The sequence below is a fragment of the Fundulus heteroclitus genome, unplaced genomic scaffold (assembly GCF_011125445.2).
Source record: "Fundulus heteroclitus isolate FHET01 unplaced genomic scaffold, MU-UCD_Fhet_4.1 scaffold_2.2, whole genome shotgun sequence".
NCBI classification, from domain to species: Eukaryota; Metazoa; Chordata; class Actinopteri; order Cyprinodontiformes; family Fundulidae; genus Fundulus; species Fundulus heteroclitus.
The window spans coordinates 138,513-150,247 of NW_023396611.1; the positions used below are offsets into that span (position 1 = coordinate 138,513).

The following is an 11,735-nucleotide window of genomic DNA, read 5'->3' on the forward strand; positions in this document are numbered from 1 at the left end:
TTAGAAAATGGAGCCTAATGAAGCCCCAAGAAACTAGTGCTGCACAGGATTAAATATAATATATTTGTTCCATGTGTTTTACCGGGACCCAAACTGAATCATTCCTTAGATAGGAATTCTTTTTTTACCTAATCTGTATAATCTGATTGAATTTGACTTTGTAAAATGCCTTGAGATGACATGTTTAATGAATTGGGGCTATATAAATAAAATTTAATTGAATTGAACTTAACCATTGCATCATCTTAACATGTTCTCCTCTACCTCTGCAGCAGTGAACTGAGATCGTTCCTGTTCAGTTGGCTCTTTTCCCTTTTACTGCTCAGTCTCTGCACCTGAGTGTTCAAGGCCTCCAATCCAACAGCCAGCCTGTGGAGCCCAAGACCCTCACCTGGAAGACGAAGAGGACACCGACTGTTATCCCTTTGAGCATTTCACATTCCTCAGAACGTTTCCATTCTGCTACTCTGAAGCAGGAAAACATAAAGCATCAGGGTACGGAGGTTTTTTAAAACGAAGAGATGCGTCACTTCTACCTGTGTTTTAATTTCCCATCATTGTTTGGCTTCAGGAAGCAGCTATTCAGACACATACTAACACAATTTGTTATAACAATATTAACCAATATGATCTATATTATATATTTATTTCCATACCGTTACACTTCCCTGCTTCAGTTACCCCCCTCCATACAGCGCTGCATCACTATCACCGTCACATGACCAAACTAATACCACCCAACCAACCCTCCTCCGGAAACATAAAGGGCAACTTAATTTACTTATTGGATTGATACCCCAAATAAAAAAAAAATAATTAAAAATGTTAATGTTAATGTTAAAAAAAGACTAACATCAGCTGATGCCGATGTTATTGCAGATATGTTGAGCATCCCTGCTCTTAAATATAGATTAACTAAAAAAATGTTGGTTCAAGATTAAAAAACACATTTGTTTAGGATTGCCTTCGACTGTTCTAGTTAAACTGTTTTACTGAAACATTAGTTCAAGTTTGTAGAACAACAGTTTTTAATATTAGCTTTTAGTTTCTATTTTCCATGTTCTATTTTGTTTCTACATTTTATTCCAGCTTGCTTTTATTCTGTTTTATTTTCTAATATTTTAATCATGTAAAGCACTTTGCATCGTCTTTTTACTGAAATTTGCTATACTAATAAATTTGCGTTGCCTTCTTTTTTACTGCAAAAAAGGGGTATGACTTTGATAGTCAAAACTCATTTGGTTACTTTATATTGTATCTTATTAAATTAATGTTAGTATTAAACATTGAAATAAAATCATATTAAAATGCACTAGATGTTAAATTGTTTTACTGGGGTTATATGTGATAGAGAATCACAAAGTAATGCATAATCACTAAGAGGTGGGCGATTTATTTAAAAACTGTATTATTTATAAACATAAAATTGGAATGCATTTGCATTGCTCCCAACAACTGAATACTTGAAATGATTAATTATTTCAGTAGAGAGGTCATAATAAGGGCCAGGGCCTGTTCTACATGAGCCCTGGCCCCTATTATGGCCCCCATCTGAAACCTATGGCTGTGTTTAGTTTTCATTTGTGCCACTTTCATTATAAAATTGTTAGTTTCCAGAGGTCAATAAAGTTCAACCAGCTTCCCTACACAAACCAAATCATAGAAAACTGCTGTGAATCAATTGTGCAGCATTTATGCCGCAAAAATGTTCATTTTTTTTTTTTTTGATCAAGGTCTTTTTATTATTTTTTCTTCTTTTTCTTTACATACACCACACACACACACATACACAAAAAAAAAAAAAAAAAAAAAAACCCGACGAAATATACAACAAAAATCCCTCCCCACCCTCCCCTCCTATACCGGGTCTACTACCCCATCAAGAATACACCTTTTATTCATACATCAGCCGATACAAAGCACAGGTTTGCAACACAAAACCAATATTTGACCTTTACACAAAGTTATCTGCCGAAATATTCCCGACATAGGATATAAATGGCTGCCAGACGTCAAAGAATTTATTTACAGATCCCCTAACAGTATATCTGATCTTCTCTAAATGAATGTAAGACATAACTTCTCTTAACCAATGTCCATATCTTGGAGGATGTGGATCCTTCCATCGAAGAAGAATAAGTCTTCTAGCCAGTAGAGAGCAGAAAGCTAACACAGTCCTCTGATGTTTGCTGAAAGAGGTCTCTGCTGGAGCCACCCCAAAGAGAGAGATGAGTGGTGATGGACAAACAGTTTGTCCAAATATTCCTGAAAAAGTGTCGAAGATGTCTTGCCAATATCTGTGTAACTTTGGACAAGACCAGAATGTGTGTAACAGTGTGGCTGGAGATTGTTTACAACGATCACACGTCGGATCCAAGTCCCTTTTGAATTTACACAATCTATCCTTAGACCAGTGTAAACGATGTACTACCTTGAATTGAACTATAACATGTTTCAGACATATTGAGGACGAATAGATATTTTGAATAATTTTTTGCCAAACTGTATCTGATATGGACTCCTCCAAGTCCATCTCCCACTTGACCCTCAAGGAATCTAAATTGGTATCATTAAATGAATTGAGCAGGGAATAGACTTTACTCATAGAGCGTCTTGTTACAGACTTGCACATCAAAACCTCATCAACAAGGGAAGTTGGTGGATGTAGAGGAAAACATCCAGAATTTGACATTACAAAATGTCTCAATTGTAAATACCTGAAAAACTGTGACTTGTGAATATCAAATTTCTGTGTGAGCTGTTCGAATGAGGCAAACTTATTGTCTATATAAAGATCGTTTAGAGAAGTTATTCCCTTTAAACTCCAGGCATAAAAAACAGAATCCATTAGTGAAGGAGCAAACATGTGATTATTTGATACTGGAGCAGATATTAATAATTCCGTACTTTTAAACATCCTCCTGCACTGATTCCAGATTTTTATTGTGTGAGTTATAACCGGATTAGAAGTATACGTTGAGATTGGTTGATCAAACGGTAACCGGGAGCAGAGTAAAGCAGAGAGAGAACTAGCCGTAACTGAATTCCTCTCTAAAGTCACCCAAGTGGGAGCAGGGTTGTCCTCTCTCAACCAGTACAGTAAGGCTCTAATATTAGCCGCCCAGTAATAATATAGGAAATTGGGGAGTGATAAGCCACCAAGACCATGGGGTAGCTGTAGCATCTTACAGTATAAATGAACAAAAATGTTCATTTATACCAAAATAATTAAAAGTCACAGCTTTGATGAGCTCTAGCTTTAAACGTTCATTAATATCTTTAAAATAAAAATGAAGCACAATTATTGACGCCATAAATCAGTTAAAGTCATGCCGAGAATTTCGACCTGCTGAAAAGTTTTTCAAAGAAAGAAATATTTCAAAAATATTGATTTCAAGATCAAAATAAAGTTAGAAATTTGCTCATAATTTCTCAGAGAGAGAATAAAAACTGAGCGTTTGGTGATAAACTGGAGCTCATTTATCATCAACGCGCATTCTCCAGCACTTTTTCCCCATGTGGGGCCCTGAACTTTCCAACAATCCTATTTCTCACAGGGTCTTTGTACACAAGTTGCGGTGGGTCGCTGAAAGCCCAAAGCTGTTGTGGCCGAGGTGCAGCAGTGGGTCCCGCTGTCTCTTAAAAACAATTTTCTTTTGAATATGACTGGAAAGTTTGGATCAAATATCATTTCCTGGGATGACATTGTGAGTCATTAGTGGCCACCATGTTTCAGTCTCTCACACAATTGTTTGGTGAGTGTTAGGTCCATCTTTGTTAAACGTCTCCAAAAATAGTTCTTACCTATTCATGGAGAAGTATTTTGTACACAAATCAGCTCCCTAAAAATACACAGCGTCTTTATTTTTAATAAAATAAGTTAATTTCCACAGTAACATGATTACATTTCAGTTATTGGGTAAGGTAGAAAATGAGCAAATGATTAAATCAAACCCCGACTCGACTCTTCCTGAAGTGGCAAGAACCTCAATATGATCATTGATTTACTCATGACACCAAAAACTGACTTCTCTCTTTGAAAAAGAGGACTCTTCATCAAACAAGTGTTTCCTCGGCCCATGAATGCTTTGGAGAAACAGTTTAGGCAGACAAAAGCAGTTTGGCTTAAAGTCGCCCACAAACCCACAATGTCAGGCAGAGGAGGATAAATGAGCAGAAGGACCCACCGCGGACTGTGTACAAATCTTCATCTCACACTTTGGAGAAGCGATTTTAATCCTTAAACACTCCACGTTTCTGTCCCCCCCCTTTTCACGTGTTTGCATGGTTTGATTCCTTTCCGTTTAAAAATACATCAAACATTTCATATTGTATATTTAAAAAGTCTGAACTGCAAGCGTGTGTGTGTGTGTGTGTGTGTATTACTTCGTTTGTCAGGTGATTTCCCAGCAGCAGCTTCACTCCTGGTCATCTCAAGCGGCACCCAGAGGCTCTGCAGCAGCAGGGTGACCACAGACAGGCACAGACAGAGCACCAAGCAGCCACTGGAGGGCAGAACACCAAGCAAAACCTCTTAACTAAGGTCATTTTGAACACTATGTCTTACATTGCAAAAATATTGACAACACTTTGGACATTTTGTCACAGTCAGCGGTTCTGTTGCAAAACCGCTGCAGGTCCACCAGGCTCTGCAACAGCTTGTCCCCCCTTGCCCTCAGACTGTTGAACTGTTGAACTCTAAACTGGACTCTGCATCACACAGAACTGAACTTTATGACCTTTTTGCATCATTAATTTGCACTGCCAACGTTGGTGACCTTTATTTTGAACTGCCAACATTGAACTTTTCAAATTAATGCCTTTTTTGCACCATTGTTTTGGCACTATAAACATGGTGGAACGTTCTTCTGCACGCTTTTTTAAAAACTGTTTTTCTCCTGCACTGTTACATTCTTATCACTGCTGCACTTTATATTGTAATGTTGTTTTTATTTCAATTGCAATCTCATTACATTGTCGTAAGCTGTATGCATCAAAGTTTCGTTTCGTATGCACTGTGCGTACAAAATGACAATAAAGTTTGTCTAAGTATAAGTCATGCACACACAAAGCAGTGCAGAATTGTGAAGCAGAGGGAAAAGAGCTGCAGAGACCCACAGCTCAGGTGGGAGAGCAAATAAGTCATAGAGGAAAATAAGGCAACAAAAATCTATCTCCAGTGGATTATTAGAATGGTTTGAAAGTAGAGCTGGGTAAAAAATTCAATAAATAAAACATTGATCAAGGTGTTTTTTCTGCATTGAATCATTTAGATAATAATCCCAACATGGATTCAAGTTAAAGTTAGTTTGTTAATATAGGACCTGTTTCAATGTTAACATAAATCGATTGAATTTAATCTAATTTAATAGAGTAAGTAACTAGATTTTTTTTTTTCAGAGACTGGCATGAAGCAAACACTTCTAAACATTCCTTTAGAAATTACAGGACTTTGTGGAATATTTGATGCTTTCTTATCCACATAAATGCAGACTGTGGAAAAACCACAGTACTAGTTCTGTTGGACCTCAGCGCAGCATTTGACATTGTTGATCGTGAAATATTAATAAAAAAACTGGAGAGCTGGGTTGGACTCTGGTACAGCACTCAAATGGTTAAAATCCTACTTAAAGAACAGGGACTTCTTTGTGTCAATGTGTAACTTCTCATCAGAGCGGACAAAAGTCACATGTGGGGTACCCCAAGGTTCAGTCCTGGGACCCCTTCTATTCAATATCTATATGTTCCTATTAGCTGAGGTTATAACAAGAAACAAGATTAGTTACACCAACTACGCAGATGATACTCAGCTTTACATTATGATGTCACCAGGTGAATATGAACCATCCATGCACTGAGCGGACGCTTAGAACAAATCAATGCATGGATGTGCCAAAACCTTCTCCAGCTGAACAGAAACAAAACTGAAGTTATTATTTTTGGACCTAAAGAGGAACGGACCAGAGTCAGCAGCAGCTTCAGTTATTACAGCTGCAAACCACTGATCAGGCCTAAAATCTGGGTGTAGTGATGGACTCTGACCTGAACGTTCAAGGACACAAAAAGACTGTCACAGTCAGCCTTCTATCACCTGAAGAACATTTCTAGGATTGAAGGACTAATGTCCCAACGAGATCTAGACAAACTCATCCATGCGTTTATCTTTAGTCGCATTGATTACTGCATGGTAGTCTTTAATATCCTTCTGTTAGTTTATAAATCACCAAACGGCTTAGCACCAAAATACATTAAAGACCTGTTATTGCTGTATCAATCCTCCAAACCACTCAGATCTTCTAGTTCTGCTCTACTCTGCATACCCAAAAGCAGAACATCTTAAGATTGCGCTCTTCTGGACTGAGATGTCTGATGTTTCTCCAGGTTTTTGTTGGAGCCACATCTCCAGAGTCGGGTTACTGTCCCGAGTTCTCCAATAACCACAGGCCACCACTGATGTCTTCACCTTCCGGGCTCTTTCTAGTTCTTCCCTGAGCCTCTTGGTATTTCTCCAGTTTCTCTTTTTTCCTGATGTTTCCATCACTGGGGACGGCCACATCGATCACAACGGCCGTCCTCTGCTGCTTATCAATGATCACAATGTCCGGTTGGTTGTCCATTACCATTGTGTCTGTTTGAACCTGGAAGTCCCACAGGATCTTAGCTCTGTCGTTCTCCACCACCTTGGGAGGTGACTCCAATTTTGACCTGGCGGTCTGCAGTTGGTTTTCTGAACAGATGTTTCTGTCCACTATACCAGCCTCTTGTTGATGGCATTCCATGGATTCCTACCCTGCTAGTATCTTACACCCTGCTGTGAGATGCTGGATGGTTTCTGGGGCCTCTTTGCATCGCCTACACCTGGGATCTGGCCTGGTATGGTAGATCTGGGCCTCTATTGCTGTGGTGCTCAAGGCCTGCTGCTGTGCAGCCATGCTCCCCCTATCCCTCCTTACTCTAGTTGTGAAACTATCTCTTGAATCTCTAGCTGCCGTTTGTGGATATTAGAACACTGAGTTATGAGCTGTTTCGTTGTTAGTCTAGTATGTGGGTATCAAAGCATCCATGTTTCCCCACAGTCTTTTCATGGAAGCCCATTGACTAGGGTTTTTGGAGTAGTAGCATTCCAATAGTGCCTTAATGTCTTCTTGAGTCCATTGCCTTTGTGTTCCAGGAGCCCATCATTTGTCATCAAAGTGTCCTGGTTCCTCAACACCTGACGCAGACCTGGTTCCACCGGGCCACGTCTGAGCCGGTACGGTTCTCTCTTTATTATTATATTATATATATATCAGGTAGGCACTTAGCCTTAATGGTCTTGCCCAAGGACCAACACTGGATGATGTTATAAGCCCACCATATACATATATACATATGCTCACTTTATATACGTATGCATATATACATACATATATAGCTCTTCTGCATGGGAGTCAGACACACTACCAACTGAGCTATCAAGCAAGCTGGATATATATCCCGCTGGTGGTTAGTAAGAGAAACAATGAGGCTGAGGCTTACCTACGAGGCCGCAGTGCAACACGCATCGTGTCCTGTCTCCAGCATTCAGGGTCTCACTGTCAAAGCAATAAGATGAGAAAGAAAACTGAATTAATCTTGCTGAGTAATGGTTATTTTGTCATGCCTGGGGCAAGAGGGTCACAGCCGGGAGGGCTCTTAGGTTTATACTATTTAATTTCCAGACTTTTACATTCTTTTCCATATTGCACATGATTGGTCACTGTTTCCATGGATTGCCCAACGAAGGTTTGCAGACGAAGGATATCCGGACCGGTAATCAGAGCCACTCTAAGCGTGCAGTTTTCCGTGTTTGTTTTCCAGGATGTTGATTTGAATGACAGAGGTGCCAAACACAAACAAAAGTGCTGTCACCAGCCCGTTCTTCTGCGTCGACGTGAGACAGAAATGTCTCAGCAACTCTGTCTGCAAACCCAGGCCAGCAGGCAGACGGCAAAACACACAGAGACGCAAACACAGACATCCTCACCTCCTATGGCTCTTTGTCCCAAGCCACTGGAGATCCTGCTGGTAAAAAAAAACACACCGAAAAGTGAGGGGGGGGGGAGCAACAGAATCAGAATTGAGACTGGAAATCTCCTTTTTAAAATCTTTTTACTCTGCGTCCCTCTGTCCCTGGCCCTGCCTTTTCTCCATCCCATAGCCTATGAGAGGGCATCCTATGGTTTCCATGGTTATCTTACTCCCCTTCAATCGAAACAATACCCAGAGTGGCATTTAGGTCTTTCACAGACACAATAGAGCCCACGCCAGTGGATGACAGCGTCTTTCAGTCTCAATGCTGAGACTAAAGGCTCTGGCTCTGAATTGATCCTCAGGCAGGGCCCTCATTAAAATGGAGCGCTGGAATCTACAGCAACAAGTGCTTCAGACAAATAGAAAGGTGTCATTTTGTTTCTTAGGTTCTGATCTGATTGTGATGGCTTTAACAAAAAGAAAAGTTAATAAGTCCTTTGATTTTGATGTCTTATTCAAACGATATATTCCTGCAAAGATGCTCAGCAGCCTCAAAAAGGTTCTCTTCCAGGACTGCCTTGTATTTAAACACGATCCGTCGCCTCCTCAGCATGATGCTGCCTCTACCTTGTTGCACCGTGGGGATGATTTGTTCTCCACAACTCTGTGTCTGACCTGTCTAGTCGTATTTTTAGGTCTTTATGACTGTTTGCTGTCAATGTTCTCTAATTAAGGCTTCATAGAACGGCTTTATTACAAACTAGGGGAAATCTGAGGGGGCAATTGTCACAGTGAATTTTATTTTTCTGCATCAAAGGGTAAATCAAAAGATGTGTTATAGTTTAGATTTTAGATTTTTTTGTGGTTCAACTTTTAAAATCTGTTCATCATTTTCACAACTAAACGGCACAGAATAAATCTAAATAAATTACATTTAAGTTTGGAGTCTTCAACACACTGTACATGGAAACATCAGAATAAAACACCCACAGTTCTGTCATGGCTTTGGATTTCGACGTGCCATCCCATAATTATCAGCAGCCCTACCTGGCCACCCCTTGAAGCATTTCAGGAGGTGCACCTGCACAAAGCACTGAGGTATTTAAACAGCTGAATTGGGTTTGAAGGTCCAAATTCTTCACGTCTTCAAAATATCTTATATTTACTGAGCTGCCTTGCCATGACAACCTCTAATGCGTGTCACATGCCAAATGTAGCTCAATGAGGGCAATATTCATACAAAGAATGAGACAAGCTGTAATTTTGGGCATGACTCAAAGCACGTGGATTTTACATGGAGTTTGGGATCTATTAAACATTTGACATGAAAATTAAGATGAAACAGTTGATAACAAGGCAAGGCAAGGCAAATTTATTTATATAGCACAATTCAGTACACAGACAATGCAAAGTGCTTTACATGATTCAAATACAGGAAATAAAGCAGAAAAAAAGCAAGTAGGAAGAAGCACAACAGAAGAACCCTACACTGACACAGTTCAACTGCTTGGTAACGCTCTGTTTTACTGTAAAAGGTATTCAGAGTCGAGCAAAAGACATGGAATAAATTCTGATTTATTTTTCTAAAGCATTTAATAAACAGACTTTTCCTTATTTTTGAAACATGTGAGTTTAATTCAAACGGGAAATTGTTGTACCGTTGAAATCTGGACAGGACTCCAGGTTTACTTCGAAGGGTTTATTGCCTGAAAAATATCCAACACTGCAGTAGATCAGCACATGAGACTGCCTCTTGCGTGGCTATCACAATGACTGATGACTATGGAGAGCAAATTTATTCAAAACTAAATAAATAAACAAATAATACTATTAATAAATGATTAACAAATATTCCATCAAATAAATGGACATCCCAATGAAATAAAACAAAGTATATATTTGAAAAACCAAATGTTTTTCTTATTTTGTTATTTATTTACTTTAAGATTTATTCATTTATTAGATTTGTTTATTTATTTGAAGATTTTTTATTTATTTATTTAATTCAATATTATTTATTTCGAGATTTTAGCCTATTTTTTACTTCTACTCCTTACATTTTCATGCCATTATCTGTACTCTGTATTCCTTACATTTTGATTAAAAAAAGTTTTACTATTTTCTATTTTATTTGAGCATGTTTTCGTTCTGGCTTGTCAAAAAAAATAATAAAAAAATATTCAGATAATTTTAATTGTGGTTGGAGGCAGTTCTACACCAAGTTGTTTGCCAAACACCCCCCAAATAACGTAAGATCAAAACGTAAAAGAACATTGTATTTTTAGGATTATTAGTTCCTTTTTTTTTATTAACCACTTTGATTAATCATTAATTCATTTTGACAACACTGCCTACTGTATGCACACAACCATACAAGGGTAGATGTGATAAGAGGGTAGGTAATGTACTCATTTTCATGTCCAGTTTTGTTTTCTTACATCTGATGCCCTCATCAATTCCTGTAGTTATGCTTGGATATTAATTTACATTCCAATAATAACAAGTAAAAGGTCATTAAAGTAAAGGGCATTGCTTAGTGCATTATAGGACCCTGTGGTGCGAGAGGTCTAAGCTTTTGTCTAAGCTTAGTGGCATTTTTTTTTCTTTTACTTAAATTGCTTTTGTTTTAATACTTTAAGTAGTTTGCAGCTGGTACTTTTATACTTTCACTTGAGTAAAAGGTTTTAGCTGATACTTCTACTTTTACAGAAGTATTTTTCGACCCTAGTAATTATAGTTCTACTTGAGCAATAGATGTGAATACTGTTAACACCCCTGAAAGCAACTTTTATCTCCAAACACGTGTGCATACACTGCAAAAAGGGAACTAAAAATAAGTAAAAATGTCTTGAAATGAGCGTATTTTTCCTTGATTTGAGCAGGTAGATAAGACTATTTGCCAATAGAATGAGATTTTTGCACCTAAAACAGGAACAATTCATCTCTAAAATAACATAATTAGACATCCTGCACTTGAAATAAGACAATGGAGATAAATTGTTCCTATTTTAAGTGCAAAAATCTTATTCCATTGGCAAATAGTCTTATCTACCTGCTCTAATCAAGAAAAAATACAATGATTTCAAGAAAATTTCACTTACTTTTAGTTCTGTTTTTGCAGTGTATATAGACAGACAGAGAAAAAGTGGAGTCAGTGGGAGTAAAGTGGGACTGGACAGGGTTAGAGCGATGCCGTGGGATTTGGAAGATTGGCTAAACATAAAGCTCTTTAAGCTGCGACCTACAGGTTTTCTGGCTTTACACCATCTGCTACTCTCTGCAGATTTAAACCACATTACTCCGTGGCTTAAACCAAACTCTCTGTTCCTTTTTTTCTTTCGTGCATGCCCTCCAAACACTGGAAAATTACTGCTTACAGGCTCTCTCTATCCAGACCGACTGAGCTTGAGCTGTTGGGCAATCCAAAATGGGCAAAAATGTTTCCAAAGACCAGTGGAGACAAAACCCAAAGAGATTTGCAGCAGTTATTAAGATCAAGATTTACTTCATTGTTCAAAGGAAATGTGTCTTGAACCCAAACACTGGCTGCTGTATAAATGTAAGATCCATAAACATCACGCAACATTCACACTTCCTCCCACTGCATATCACACAGTGTCTAACATTATAAGATCAAGATAAAACAATAAATACATAAAACCCTACTGGTACATTACCTGTATATTCTGAAATCTTTGTTTAGCTTTTTTTGTTGGTATTTAAGGCTTAAGGAGAGTGGGGGA

General features: G+C 38.4%; 1 protein-coding gene across 1 annotated transcript in view; it reads right to left on the minus strand.

Annotated features, from left to right (window-relative positions):
* Positions 1-7,988, minus strand: part of LOC105926630 (alpha-1,6-mannosylglycoprotein 6-beta-N-acetylglucosaminyltransferase B) — a 28,862-nt gene extending 20,874 nt beyond the window's left edge. The window contains exons 1-4 of the mRNA XM_036129677.1: positions 7,709-7,988; positions 7,519-7,574; positions 4,387-4,505; positions 265-391 (exon numbers count right to left, since the gene is read on the minus strand). Coding sequence (XP_035985570.1) covers positions 265-391; positions 4,387-4,505; positions 7,519-7,544 — 272 coding nt within the window. The 5' untranslated portion in view covers positions 7,545-7,574; positions 7,709-7,988. The remainder of the gene's footprint in view (positions 1-264; positions 392-4,386; positions 4,506-7,518; positions 7,575-7,708) is intronic.
* Between the last annotated feature and the right edge of the window lie 3,747 nt (positions 7,989-11,735).